Genomic DNA, 11,374 nt, shown 5'->3' on the forward strand with positions numbered 1-11,374 from the left:
AGCTGGCTATCAGCTCTGGCAGCACAGGGAAACAACCTATAACTTACTTTTAGCATCCCTGACACGATCCGATTTTGCTAGGCAGGATTGTGTCTTTGGAGACAGAGGGTTGTTGAGCTTTGGTTTAGTCTTTTGTTTCTTGCAATAGCTGCAAGTAAGTATAGAAATCAGTGTGCTGAACTTGAGGATTTGTCTGTGTGAGATTTGCCAGTCCAATCTGATGCAAGACACCCAGCTTGATAGAGTGCAGGTCATTGAGCAGAAATCAAGGCACAGTTATGTCTGGTCATTACCACATTATGCTAAATAGGAGCTAGTCACATTTTATTTCCTGAATCAGCCTTGCTTTCTGTCACTCATGAATACTGCTCTTTTTCAGAATTGCCCTTCTTTTTCTATTTGCCAGGTTGGTGACCATATAAAACCAGAAGTTTGTCTTATTCAACTCTAGCTAACACTTAATTTTCCTTGTTCTCAGGGATTGAGAAAGCTTTGTCTCGCCCTGGCCCAGATGTGGTTATCTGTGATGAGGGACACCGGATAAAGAACTGCCATGCCAGCACTTCACAGGCCCTGAAGAACATCCGCTCCCGCCGGCGGGTCGTGCTGACTGGTTACCCACTCCAGAACAACCTCATTGAGTATTGGTGCATGGTAGACTTTGTCCGACCTGACTTTCTAGGCTCTCGTCAGGAATTCAGCAACATGTTTGAGCGCCCTATCCTGAATGGGCAGTGTATTGACAGCACCCCTCAAGACGTCCGTCTCATGAGGTATCGCAGTCATGTCCTGCATAGCCTGCTGGAAGGCTTTGTGCAGCGGTGAGTCCACAAGGAGTTCTTAATGATAGTCCATGCAAACAGTTCTTTCATCCCAAATTAGCCTGCTTGTTTTGCTGAGTTTATGCAGTACAGCTAATCTTACTGCCTTATATATAGAATCACAGAATCATTTAGATTGGAAAAGACCCTTAAGATCATAGTGTTAATCTAACACTATCAAGTCCACCACTAAACCATGTCCCTAAATGTCACATCTGCACGTATTTGGGATACCTCTGGGGACAGTGACCGAATCAAACCCCTGGGCAGCCTGTTCCAGTGCTTGACAAGCCTTTCTGTGAATCAGTTTTTCCTAATATCCAATCTAAACCTCTCCTGGCACAGCTTGAGGCCCTATCCCTTGTTACCTGGGAAAAGAGACAACACCCACCTCAGTATAGTCTCTGTCCAGGTAGTTGTGGAGAGCAATAAGCTTTCCCCTGAGCATCCTTTTCTCCAGACTAAACAGCCCCAGTTCATTCAGCTGCTTCTCATACGACTTGTGCTCTAGATCCTTCACCAACTTTGTTGCTCTTCTTTGGACACACTCCAGCACCTCAGATGTTTTTCTTGCAGTGAGAGGTTCAGAACTGAACACAGGATGCAAGGTGTGGCCACACCAGTGCCCAGTACAGGGGGATGATCACTGCCTTGGTCGTGCTGGCCACACTATTGCTCATACAAGCCAGGATATTCAACTGGCTGTTGACCAAGACCCCCGCGTTCTCTTCCTCTGGGGAGCTTTCCAGCCACTCTGCCTCAAGCCAGTAGTGGTGCATGGGGTTGTTGTGACTCAAGTTGTTGTACTTCATACAGTTGACCTCAGCCCATTGATCCTTGAGTTTTAAATAGGTACCTTAACTGTCTTTGTGGGAGGATCTTAAGCATACAGAGGACATTCTTAGGTTAGCAGCTCCATATTTCCCTCAGAATCTGTCTTGTTCAATCTGTCAACTGTAAAGTGATCCTTATGGCTCTGTTTTGCCTTGGGGATAGAAATAAAGTTGGTTTGCTTTGGTACCACAGTCTCTGATAATGGAGACCAATACCTCTAACTGCACCAGAGTGATTTCAGGTTTATTTTGATGTCTTCGTAGTTAATTTGGATGTGCAGTTTTTGGCATCCTCTACCCAAGGATCTGAAAGTGTTTCATGAACCCTCAGTCATGAAAAGTGACAGTGACTCCACCACTCCGGAAACAAATCACCTTTGTTTCTCAGATGAGGGTTCTAAGATGCCAGACCAGTGATTTGGATGGAGATTTTAGTCACTGGTAGAGCCAAAAAGAGGTCATGGAAAACAGGACTTCATCACCCTCTTAACCTCATGACCTGTGCTAGAAGATTGTAGCATTTGAGATCTCTGTAATTGTGCTTACAGTTGGTTTTGGCTGCAGGGAGAGTATCTTGGAAGTACTGTGCATTAGAGAAGCATGCAACTAGAGGTCTTTATCCCTGCAGCCAGGTGGGCAATAAGTCAAAATCTGACCCTACCGGCAGCCACAGCGAGATCAGATTGGGAAATTCCCTTCTCTCTATTTATCTTTCTTTCTTTATTTCCTTCACAGGCGAGGCCACAATGTGCTGAAGGTTCAGCTCCCATCTAAGGAAGAGCATGTCATTTTGGTACGTCTATCAAAGATCCAGCGGGCCCTTTATACGGAGTTCATGAACCGGTTCCGAGATGCAGGCAACAGTGGCTGGCTGGGGCTGAACCCACTCAAAGCTTTCTGTGTCTGTTGTAAGGTAGGTTTTGGAAGGAGATGTAAAGAAATATTCTAGTATGTAAGGGAAAGCCAGGAATAGGAGTCATAACAGGAGATAGAAGTGTGGTTGACCAGGTACATCTTCTCTCCCCAGAGTGCCCTGCAGTGGCCCAGCAGAATTGTTATCCCCATTTTCAGAACGGGGGTGCAGGGATGTTAAATGTCTTTCTCATATTTGTGTAAGAAAGCTGCAGCCATCAGCTGGTACCTTATCTATTTACCTGCTGCAGTGCAAACAAGCAGCTTCCTCTGTGTTTGTGCTGTGTGGGGTGGACAGTGGCCTTCTGGTTTGTTCTCAAGGAAAGAATTGGGCAGTTTTAAAGCCTTAGTTAAGATTGTTTGTACCTTGTGTTGTGGCAGAGTCAAGTTTTCTGTTTTCACTACCTTAATGCAGTCAGACTTGTTTTCTTTGCAGTGCCCTACAATTCCATGTGGGGATGGTGAGGAGATGACTGAACTACTACTTCTTCCCTTTGAATAGCTGTGGGAGCTTTCAGTCCACAATCATTGGCAAGCAGCAGGCCAGCGCAGGCCTAAGCACTTTCTTTTGTTACCCCTTCAGATCTGGAACCATCCAGATGTGTTGTATGAAGCTCTGCAAAAGGAGAATCTGGCAAATGAGCAGGATTTAGATGTGGATGACCTTGGCACAGCAAGTACTAATTCCCGCTGCCAGCCTCAGGGAATTAAAGTCAAAACAGAGAGTAATGCTTTGGCATCACCAGCTGGAGAAGCTACCAACAGCAAGTTCCTCCAGAGCGTTGGCTTCAACCCTTTTCAGGAGAGAGCAAATCAGGTCGTTACTTACGAGTGGGTGAGTACCACTGGTAGAAAACTCTTTGTTTGGAGTGTTACGATAAACATAGGTTAAATACTTTAGAAGACTGTACTTCTTTTTCTTAAGGCATTTTTCTCAAGTAGGACAAAGAAAAGACTCCTCTCTTGAAGAGCTGGGAATTTCTCTTACTTTTCTTCATGTGGCATCTTGCTAAGCATGTCTGCAAGGTGTTGGGGTGGGGTTTGGCGACTCTCGTGAGGCAGAAGTGCAGGCAGCACTCTTTCATACCATTGTTTTCATCTGACCAAAAAGGGTGTGGACTTTGTTGTTCAAAAAAGGCGTTAGGGTAAAGTTTAATCTAGATAAGATGGTAGTAAATTTAGTGGGCTGGAGGAAAGGTCTTGAGATAAAGAGTCATGAGAGGTTAAGAGAATGCTCATTCATTCATACTCCAAGAAGTTTGTAATTTGGAGCTTCTGGAATGTGAAGTAGCAGCAGTAGTTGGGAGTAACATTGTTGCCTTGACCAACTGAATATCTGTAACCTCTTTTCAATGACTTCTCTCACCAAGATTCACTGTTGAAGTAAACAGTGAATGAACAACTCCACCTGTAATAGTCTCCTGTTTCTTGGTAGGCCAAAGACATCTTGTGCGATTACCAGACGGGAGTCTTGGAGAACTCACCCAAGATGGTGTTACTGTTCCACCTAATTGAAGAAAGTGTGAAGCTTGGAGACAAGATCTTGGTCTTCAGGTAAGCAAAGTGTGAACCACTGATCCTACAGTCACTAAATACTGGAGTAGCTGGACTCTCCTGGTACTATTAGATTGTTATACGAGGTGAATAGTGTGGCAGTTCCCCTTTTCTCCTTTGTTGTGTTAGATCCGGTTTTTCCTCCATGGATTTTATACTTCTGCCACTATCATTTATGAGTGAGAGGTGTGCTGCCACGAATGGGGTTTGACAACCATCAATGCTGTCATGGTTGGGGAAGAGTTGTGATACTCCATCTTTGCTGCTGTGGGGGCTTTCTCGTGAACAGAGATCTTGATTTTGCAGCCAGAGCTTGTCTACCTTATCTGTCATTGAAGAGTTTTTGGCAAAGAGACCAATGCCGAGTCCTCCAGGCTCAGATGGAGGAGTTCACAACTGGGTCCGAAACATCAACTATTACAGTGAGTGCGGCCAATCCTCCTCTCTTTTGGTGTGATATTGTTTGATCCTCTGTGATGGACTAATTCCTGAAAGTCACCCACCATCTTGTAATTGCACCTGTGCATGAAAATGCTCTTCTGAAGCATTCTTCTAATGAAGTTACTTCCAGATTTCTTACTTTAGGTGCTTGGGAGGACAATGTCAGTTAGATAGGAAGTAACTGGTAATTTCTAAATCCTCTTTTCAACATCTTATTTAGAAGATGTTAGACATATTTAACAACTCACCTACTAGTGTTCTTTTAAGTTGCAAAAGATACTTTTCATTTCCCGTTTGGCTATCTTCTGGATCTTGCTTCCCAAGCCAGAATCACTGTGGAATGCTTTCACTAGCTCAGGGCTCTGAATTCCTCCTCCCCTTTTCCCCAGCTTTAAATCTTGTTCTGGCATTGACTGTTGTTTTGTGTGGCTACTTTACAAGCCAGGACTGAGAGGAGCAGTGGGTATGGTGTTCCTGATTTTTGCAGAGCTGCCAGAAGTAAGCTGCTGCCCAGGAACAGAGATATGATACCCCCCTGCACTCCTTTAGACCAGTACTCTCTGTGCTCAAATCCAGTCTTTGGGGTTTTGCCAAAGCCTTTCATAATTTTGCTTTCTCTTGTTCATGCTGTTCTTGCTTGCTATCCATCTTGCCTAATACAGAACCTTAATGGGCTAGGTGTTTTGTAGCTCTCCCAGTCCAGGCCTTGCCAAGCTTGGGTAATGTTTCACTTGATCTTTCAGTTGAACAAATTCCAGCCTGGCTGGCTGTATTGCACCTGCCTGGCTAGGCAAATTAGAGGTGCAGAGTGGCCCAGCTGAGGTCCTGGAGTGCATGACTTGAGGAAGACCCATAATTGATTGGGAGCAAGTTACAAAGCTCCGTGTTTGGGAAGTGGGTTTGTTCTAATGGGATTCTCCCAAATATACAGGGCTTTTAAATGTGTCTTTAATTTCCTTCTCAGGACTGGATGGCAGCACCTCTGCCTCGGAAAGGGAACGGCTCATTAACCAGTTTAATGATCTCAGCAACACCTCTGTTTGGCTCTTTCTTTTGTCCACACGGTAAGTTGGCTGGAGCAGAAAGGCAGAGTGACACTGATGCTCTGTATGCATATGGGGTTTCATTTATTAACTTTCTTTGTAACATGCTCTCAAGACTCTATGAGATGATAGTGCCATCTGCTTCTGAATTCCCTGGGGGTGTAGAATTTTAGCCTTAGTCCTCTGCAAATTTAACAACAGTCTTGGAAACCGAACATGGGTTTGAAGTTACCTGTATGACTGGAGGGGATGTTCCATAGGCATTTCATGGACTCTTGGCTGTAATGATAGTCCCTGCCTAGAAGCTCTGAAAATTGGCCAAGGCAGCAATTTGATGTTTGCGTTTCATTTCCAGTGCTGGGTGTTTGGGTGTTAACCTCATTGGAGCAAACAGAGTGGTGGTGTTTGATGCTTCTTGGAACCCGTGCCATGACGCCCAGGCCGTGTGCCGAGTGTACCGCTACGGGCAGAAGAAGCCGTGCCACATTTACAGACTGGTTTCTGATTACACCCTTGAGAAGAAGATCTATGACCGTCAGATCTCCAAGCAGGGCATGTCAGGTAAGTGTTGATGGACATGGCACTCCACTCTTGGTTTTCACTTCTTTTAGATCCTTTAAGTCCTGTTTCTGTGGTTTTCATAACTTCTGGTTTTTTTTAAGGTTGGGAAACAGACAGCCAGAGAAGCGACAGAGATACTATCCTAGGGCTGTGTTTGACATTTATGAGCTGGAATTTATAAGCAATTCATGGCAGAGCAGCAGGGGTTGTAGAGCCAGCGTCCTGCAGCAGGGTTGTGCACAACCTGCCTTAAACTGGGCATTACTTATTAAATAGCTCTGTACTTCAATTTCTCCAGCAGCAAGAGAGGTAAAATAGTGAAATTAAAATATATATTGATACCTTTGACTGACAGTGCTTACTTAAGGGCCAAGAGTAATGAATTTATTGTAGTTCTGACCTGCCCTTGTACGAGAAATACCTTTTTTGCTGGCTTGTGCCAGCTGTAAAGCTGCTCTTGTAGAGCATGCAGCTGAGGGTTGGGATGACCCAAAAAGAATTCTGCTGCCCATTTCCTTCTTTGTCTCGAAATCCAGCTCCAGAGGCAGCAGCCCAGTGTGATCAGTATGCTGTCTTGCACTTGCGGTGGAGGCCCCTGGCAGCTGGCCTGCCTCCCAGGAGAGTCCTAGCTATGGTTGTTTTCTCCATGTGTTCCTGTTTGCTCTGTGTGCAGGAAGGAATGTCCAAGGAAAACTTTCAGGCTCTTGTGAGCGAGGGACAGCTTTCGATTCAACAGAGTTATAAAAATTTCAGCTCCTGGTTATTAACTTGAGCCTTTTTAGTGGGAATTGTGGAAGGGCACATACTGATGTGGCTGCAGTTCTGTCTCAGGGCTTGTATGTTTTCCATTTTGTGATGTGAGATGGGACATCATCTGTAATTAGCTTCATGTTCCTCCTGTCCTGACATTTTCAGAAGGCTCTGAGGATGGTGCGGATGGCAAGGAGGGAGCTCCATTAGGGCAAAAGTGTAGGAAGGGCACCAGTACCTATCACTTCCCTTCTCTGCTCACTTCGCTCCCTCTCTGCCAGATCGGGTGGTGGATGATCTGAACCCAGTGTTGAACTTCACTCGACGGGAGGTAGAGAACCTGCTGCATTTTGTGGAAGAGGAATCTGACCCTGCTCAGCTCTCCCTCAATCCAAGCAAGATGAAGGAGTCTGTTCTACAATTAGCCTGTCTCAAGTATCCTCACCTCATCACCAAGGTAAGACCAACCTGCTTCCTTGCTGGCACAGGTAGGAGTAGGTCTGGAGGAGTCTGGCTGTGTGATGGGGATGTTAGTGGTTAGGAGGACACGTGTGCTGGTGGGAATAGGTAAAAAATCTTCTAGAGAGGGCCCTAAGAGCCTTGCAGTATCTTCTGCACATTTAGAGCCCCCTCTGTCCTGGATAGGTTTGGGGCCAGGTTGTAGGGCATCCCCTTCTTCAACTTGGTGCTGTGTAGGAAGGTGGCAGTAGCATATCTCAGCTTGCTGCCACCTCTCTTCCTGGGGTGGCTTTAAAACAAAGCTGGGACAGCCAGCACTTGCCTGTGTTGTCAAGAGTTCCCCTGGCAGGGTGCTGCTGCAGAGTGGGCCTGTGACTGAATGCCATGGGGCTCTGGTGTCTGTGTGATGTCTTGGTAGTCTCCGTTCTTGTGCTCAGCCTGGTCGTTCGCTTGTGGGTTTTACTGTGTACTCATGGTAAGCAATGGCCTTTGCTGCGCAGGCTTAGTGATGGCTTAGCTGTCTCTGTCGCTCTTGAAGCTGAGCTTTGGTCACTTCCAAGCATTGGCCCACACATGCTTTGTCATGCCCAGCTCTGCCTCCAGCTCACCTTTCCCCGGCTCCTGCGTGGGATGGAGACAGTACTCATGTAGGGACCGGGTGGCTGCCATTTGAGGCGTGTTGGTTCCCTCTTGTGGTGTGTTGGTGTCAAAACCTCGGTGCTTTGGGGTTGCAGGAGCCTTTTCAGCATGAGTCACTGCTGATCGACCGGAAGGAGCACAAGCTGACCAAGGCAGAGAAGAAAGCAGCCAAGAAGAGCTACGAGGAGGAAAAGCGAGCATCCGTCCCCTATACCCGGCCGTCCTACGCACAGTATTACCCAGCCAGTGACCAGAGTCTGACAAGCATCCCTGCCTTTAGCCAGAGGAACTGGTGAGTACCTGTCTCTTCTCTTTTTTCCCGTGCTGTAGACATAAAATGAAGAGGCAGAGGATGCTTATCCCTGTCAGTGGGGGCACTGCACTTTCCTCTCTCCTCTCTCACTAGGCGACCAGCCCTCAAGGGTGAGGACAAGCCAGTGGCAAGTGTCCGCCCAGTTCAATCCACCCCTATTCCTATGATGCCCCGGCATGTCCCCATGGGCAATGCAGGATCAACCTCAAGTTCCAACCCTGCTGTCAACTTTCCCATCAACTATCTACAGCGAGCTGGTGTCTTTGTGCAGAAGATCGTCACCACCACAGGTGAGTGGCTGATGTTCACAGTGAGTTGTGATGCCCACGGTGAATTGAGGAGCAGGGTGAGTTGCTGATGCCCACATGGGCTGTGGGCAGGTGGCCATCAGAACCACTGGTACTACTCCTGCATTTGACTGGTTCCTCTGTACCTGGGGGACTTTCCCTGCAGGTGTGCAAAGGGGATGGGCCTGGTGGGTTGTTTGGAGTGAATTTCCCATTAGAGGGCCTAAAGTACTGACACCAATTGTGCTGGCTGGGACAGGGAAGATGCTGTGCCAGAGCAGCACGGCTTGTGCTTCCTTGGAGCCTCTGCTCCCTTCCTGTGCTGCTCAGAAATAAACCCAGGGCTTGCTTCTAGCAGCACATATAGGAGACACAACTGCACCGCAAGCTAGGGGGTTTGGTGGTGCACCTCCCCACTCCTGACTGTGGCTGGTGTGTGATTTCATGGGCACTGTTCTGTTCCATCCCCACTGCCAGATATTGTGATTCCGGGTACGAACACATCCACTGATGTACAGGCAAGAATCAGTGCTGGAGAGAGCATCCACATCATCCGAGGGACGAAAGGTAAGGCTCTGTCTTGGTAAGACTTGTGGATAGGGTCCTAGCCAATGCTAATTAGCAAAGACAAGGATGTAAAAGCATGAATCCCTTGAGAGGAAAAGAAACAAGAAGGGGAGGAGATCTAGACTTTGAGTGGCTTGGTTGCAGCCCATGCTTTGGGTGTACTGCTGTAGCTATTGCAGCAGTGGCTGCTCCTGCCTTTGAGAGGAGCTGTTGAACTTTGTGGCTTGGTGTCTCATTTTCACAACATGTACTGCATGTACTGCGGCAGTGAAACACTTCCTGGTGCTCCCAGGGCAAACTTAGTCCCAGGCATGTAGTTCCACATTTCTCTCACACGGCACGCTAGGAAGGGGTGAGCTGCAACACAGGAAAGCTGAAAGTGGAAGTGAGGAGTGAGGAAGTGGGCAGAAGCCCCGCACTGGCTTCCCTGCATGATCTGTGGGCTGGCCTTATGCAGCACTGCTGTCCTATTCCTGTCCAGGCAGCCTCACAGGCTCGTGGATACGGGATGAATGATGTTGTTCTGCCTCTGTTCTAGGGACGTATATCCGGACCAGCGATGGGCGGATTTTTGCGATTCGGACCACTGGGAAGCCAAAGGGCAATGAAGACCGTCGGACAGCTGCCTCAGGTAGGGGCTTGTGAGTGCTGTGTGGGGCTTGCTCACATGCTTTCCTACACGAGTGTTTGGGGTGGTGTTCCTTGGGCATGTTCCATCTGTGTTCAGAGCAGGCCCCACAATCTCCCCATGATCATTCCCACCTCCCTTTCTGCTGTTGCCTCTTGGCCCTCAGGTTTTTCTCCAAGGTTGTCTTTCTCACCTCCTCCATCTCTCTGTTCCCAGGCTCCCAGAGCTCGTCACTGGAGTCCACAAGCAATGGCAGACACAGTGCCTCATCACCACAGCTCCCCAGTGCGGAGGAGCTCACTCGGCCCATATCCCCTGACAGCCCCGAGATCATCAGCGAGCTGCAGCAGTATGCAGAGGCAGCGGCTGCCCGGGAGTCCCGGCACAGCTCTCCCAGCACCAACGCAGCACAAGGCCTCCCTGCCCGCACAGACAACGCACCCGGCTTAGCCGCCCGAGGAGCCGAGCAGCATGTGGGGATTCACTGCATGGCTCCCTCCGTGTCTTCAGCCCTGCCAGCCACCAGCCAGCATGTCGATACACACTCGGTGTTGGACTTACGGGGCAACAAGCGCAAGTCAACCTCACCATCGGCTCCGGAGGAGCAAGCCCGCAGGCAGCCGTCGTCCGTGCAGCCGTACGAACACGGGTACCCTGTCTCTGGTGGGTTCACCATGCCTCCTGTCTCTTTAAACCACAACCTAACCCATCCATTTGCCTCCCAACCAGGAAACTCCTTATACATGGGCACTGGCTCCTCTTACTACCAGCTGCCCAATTTACTCCCAGACCCTCATCTGGTGTTCCCTGTGACTACTGACCCTCTGCTGACAGCCGGCACCGCCAGCTCTTCTGCTGCTACCTCAGTCACCGCCAGCGTCCCCTCATTCATGCTAAACCCTTCTCTGACAGGGGTGCTGCCCAATTACTCGCTTCCCTTCACGCAGTCACTTCTGCCCGAGCCCAGGATGTTTGCTCCTTTCCCAGCCCCTGTCTTGCCTAGCAGCCTTCCCAGGAGCATGGCATCTGCCTACCCTGGCTACATGTCCCCTCACTCGGGCTACCCGGCTGGGGGGCTCCTTCGGTCCCAGGTGCCTCAGTTTGAATCCCAGGAGGTCCCAGAGGTGGGATGCAGCTCTAATGACGAGGACAAAGACGACGATGTTATAGAGATCACAGGGAAATAACAGGCCCAGCTCCTGCTCAGTCTCAGCTCTGCCAGGAGGCAAAAGTTGCAGGACCTTTTTGGGAGTCAGGATTTCCCCTCTGGGCCATGGCAGCGGGTGGAGAAGGATGCGAAGGGTGTGGCATGGGGGTGGTTTTGTTCTTTTCATTTTGTTTTGTTGTTGTTTTAGCTGTCAAGGATCTGAATTGTATTAGGGGCTGGGAGATGGGAGGAGGATAGAGTGGACCTGTGGGGGCCAGGGAGAGCAAGAGCCCGGGGAGGAGGGGAGCAGCAATGCAAACCATAGGAGTGCCTCCGTCCCATGCTCTGTCTGTCTGTCTGTCACTGTTCGAAGTCTTGTCTGGAAGGGGGAGGCTTGGTGCTGCGAGTCGAAGCCCTTC

General features: G+C 48.8%; 1 protein-coding gene across 2 annotated transcripts in view; it reads left to right on the plus strand.

Moving 5' to 3' along the window:
- RAD54L2 (RAD54-like 2 (S. cerevisiae)) overlaps window positions 1-11,374 on the plus strand; it is a 44,023-nt gene extending 32,649 nt beyond the window's left edge. The window contains exons 9-21 of one of the 2 annotated variants that reach the window (XM_010023100.1): window positions 479-821; window positions 2,390-2,567; window positions 3,150-3,401; window positions 4,002-4,120; window positions 4,427-4,542; window positions 5,526-5,625; window positions 5,960-6,165; window positions 7,197-7,372; window positions 8,109-8,305; window positions 8,420-8,616; window positions 9,091-9,180; window positions 9,719-9,811; window positions 10,025-11,374. In XM_010023100.1, the coding sequence (XP_010021402.1) occupies window positions 479-821; window positions 2,390-2,567; window positions 3,150-3,401; window positions 4,002-4,120; window positions 4,427-4,542; window positions 5,526-5,625; window positions 5,960-6,165; window positions 7,197-7,372; window positions 8,109-8,305; window positions 8,420-8,616; window positions 9,091-9,180; window positions 9,719-9,811; window positions 10,025-10,995 (3,038 nt within the window). In that variant the 3' untranslated portion in view covers window positions 10,996-11,374. The remainder of the gene's footprint in view (window positions 1-478; window positions 822-2,389; window positions 2,568-3,149; window positions 3,402-4,001; window positions 4,121-4,426; window positions 4,543-5,525; window positions 5,626-5,959; window positions 6,166-7,196; window positions 7,373-8,108; window positions 8,306-8,419; window positions 8,617-9,090; window positions 9,181-9,718; window positions 9,812-10,024) is intronic. The other variant, XM_010023101.1, reaches the window with a different exon arrangement.

This window comes from Nestor notabilis, unplaced genomic scaffold (assembly GCF_000696875.1).
Source record: "Nestor notabilis isolate BGI_N333 unplaced genomic scaffold, ASM69687v1 scaffold6291, whole genome shotgun sequence".
Classification (NCBI taxonomy): Eukaryota; Metazoa; Chordata; class Aves; order Psittaciformes; family Psittacidae; genus Nestor; species Nestor notabilis.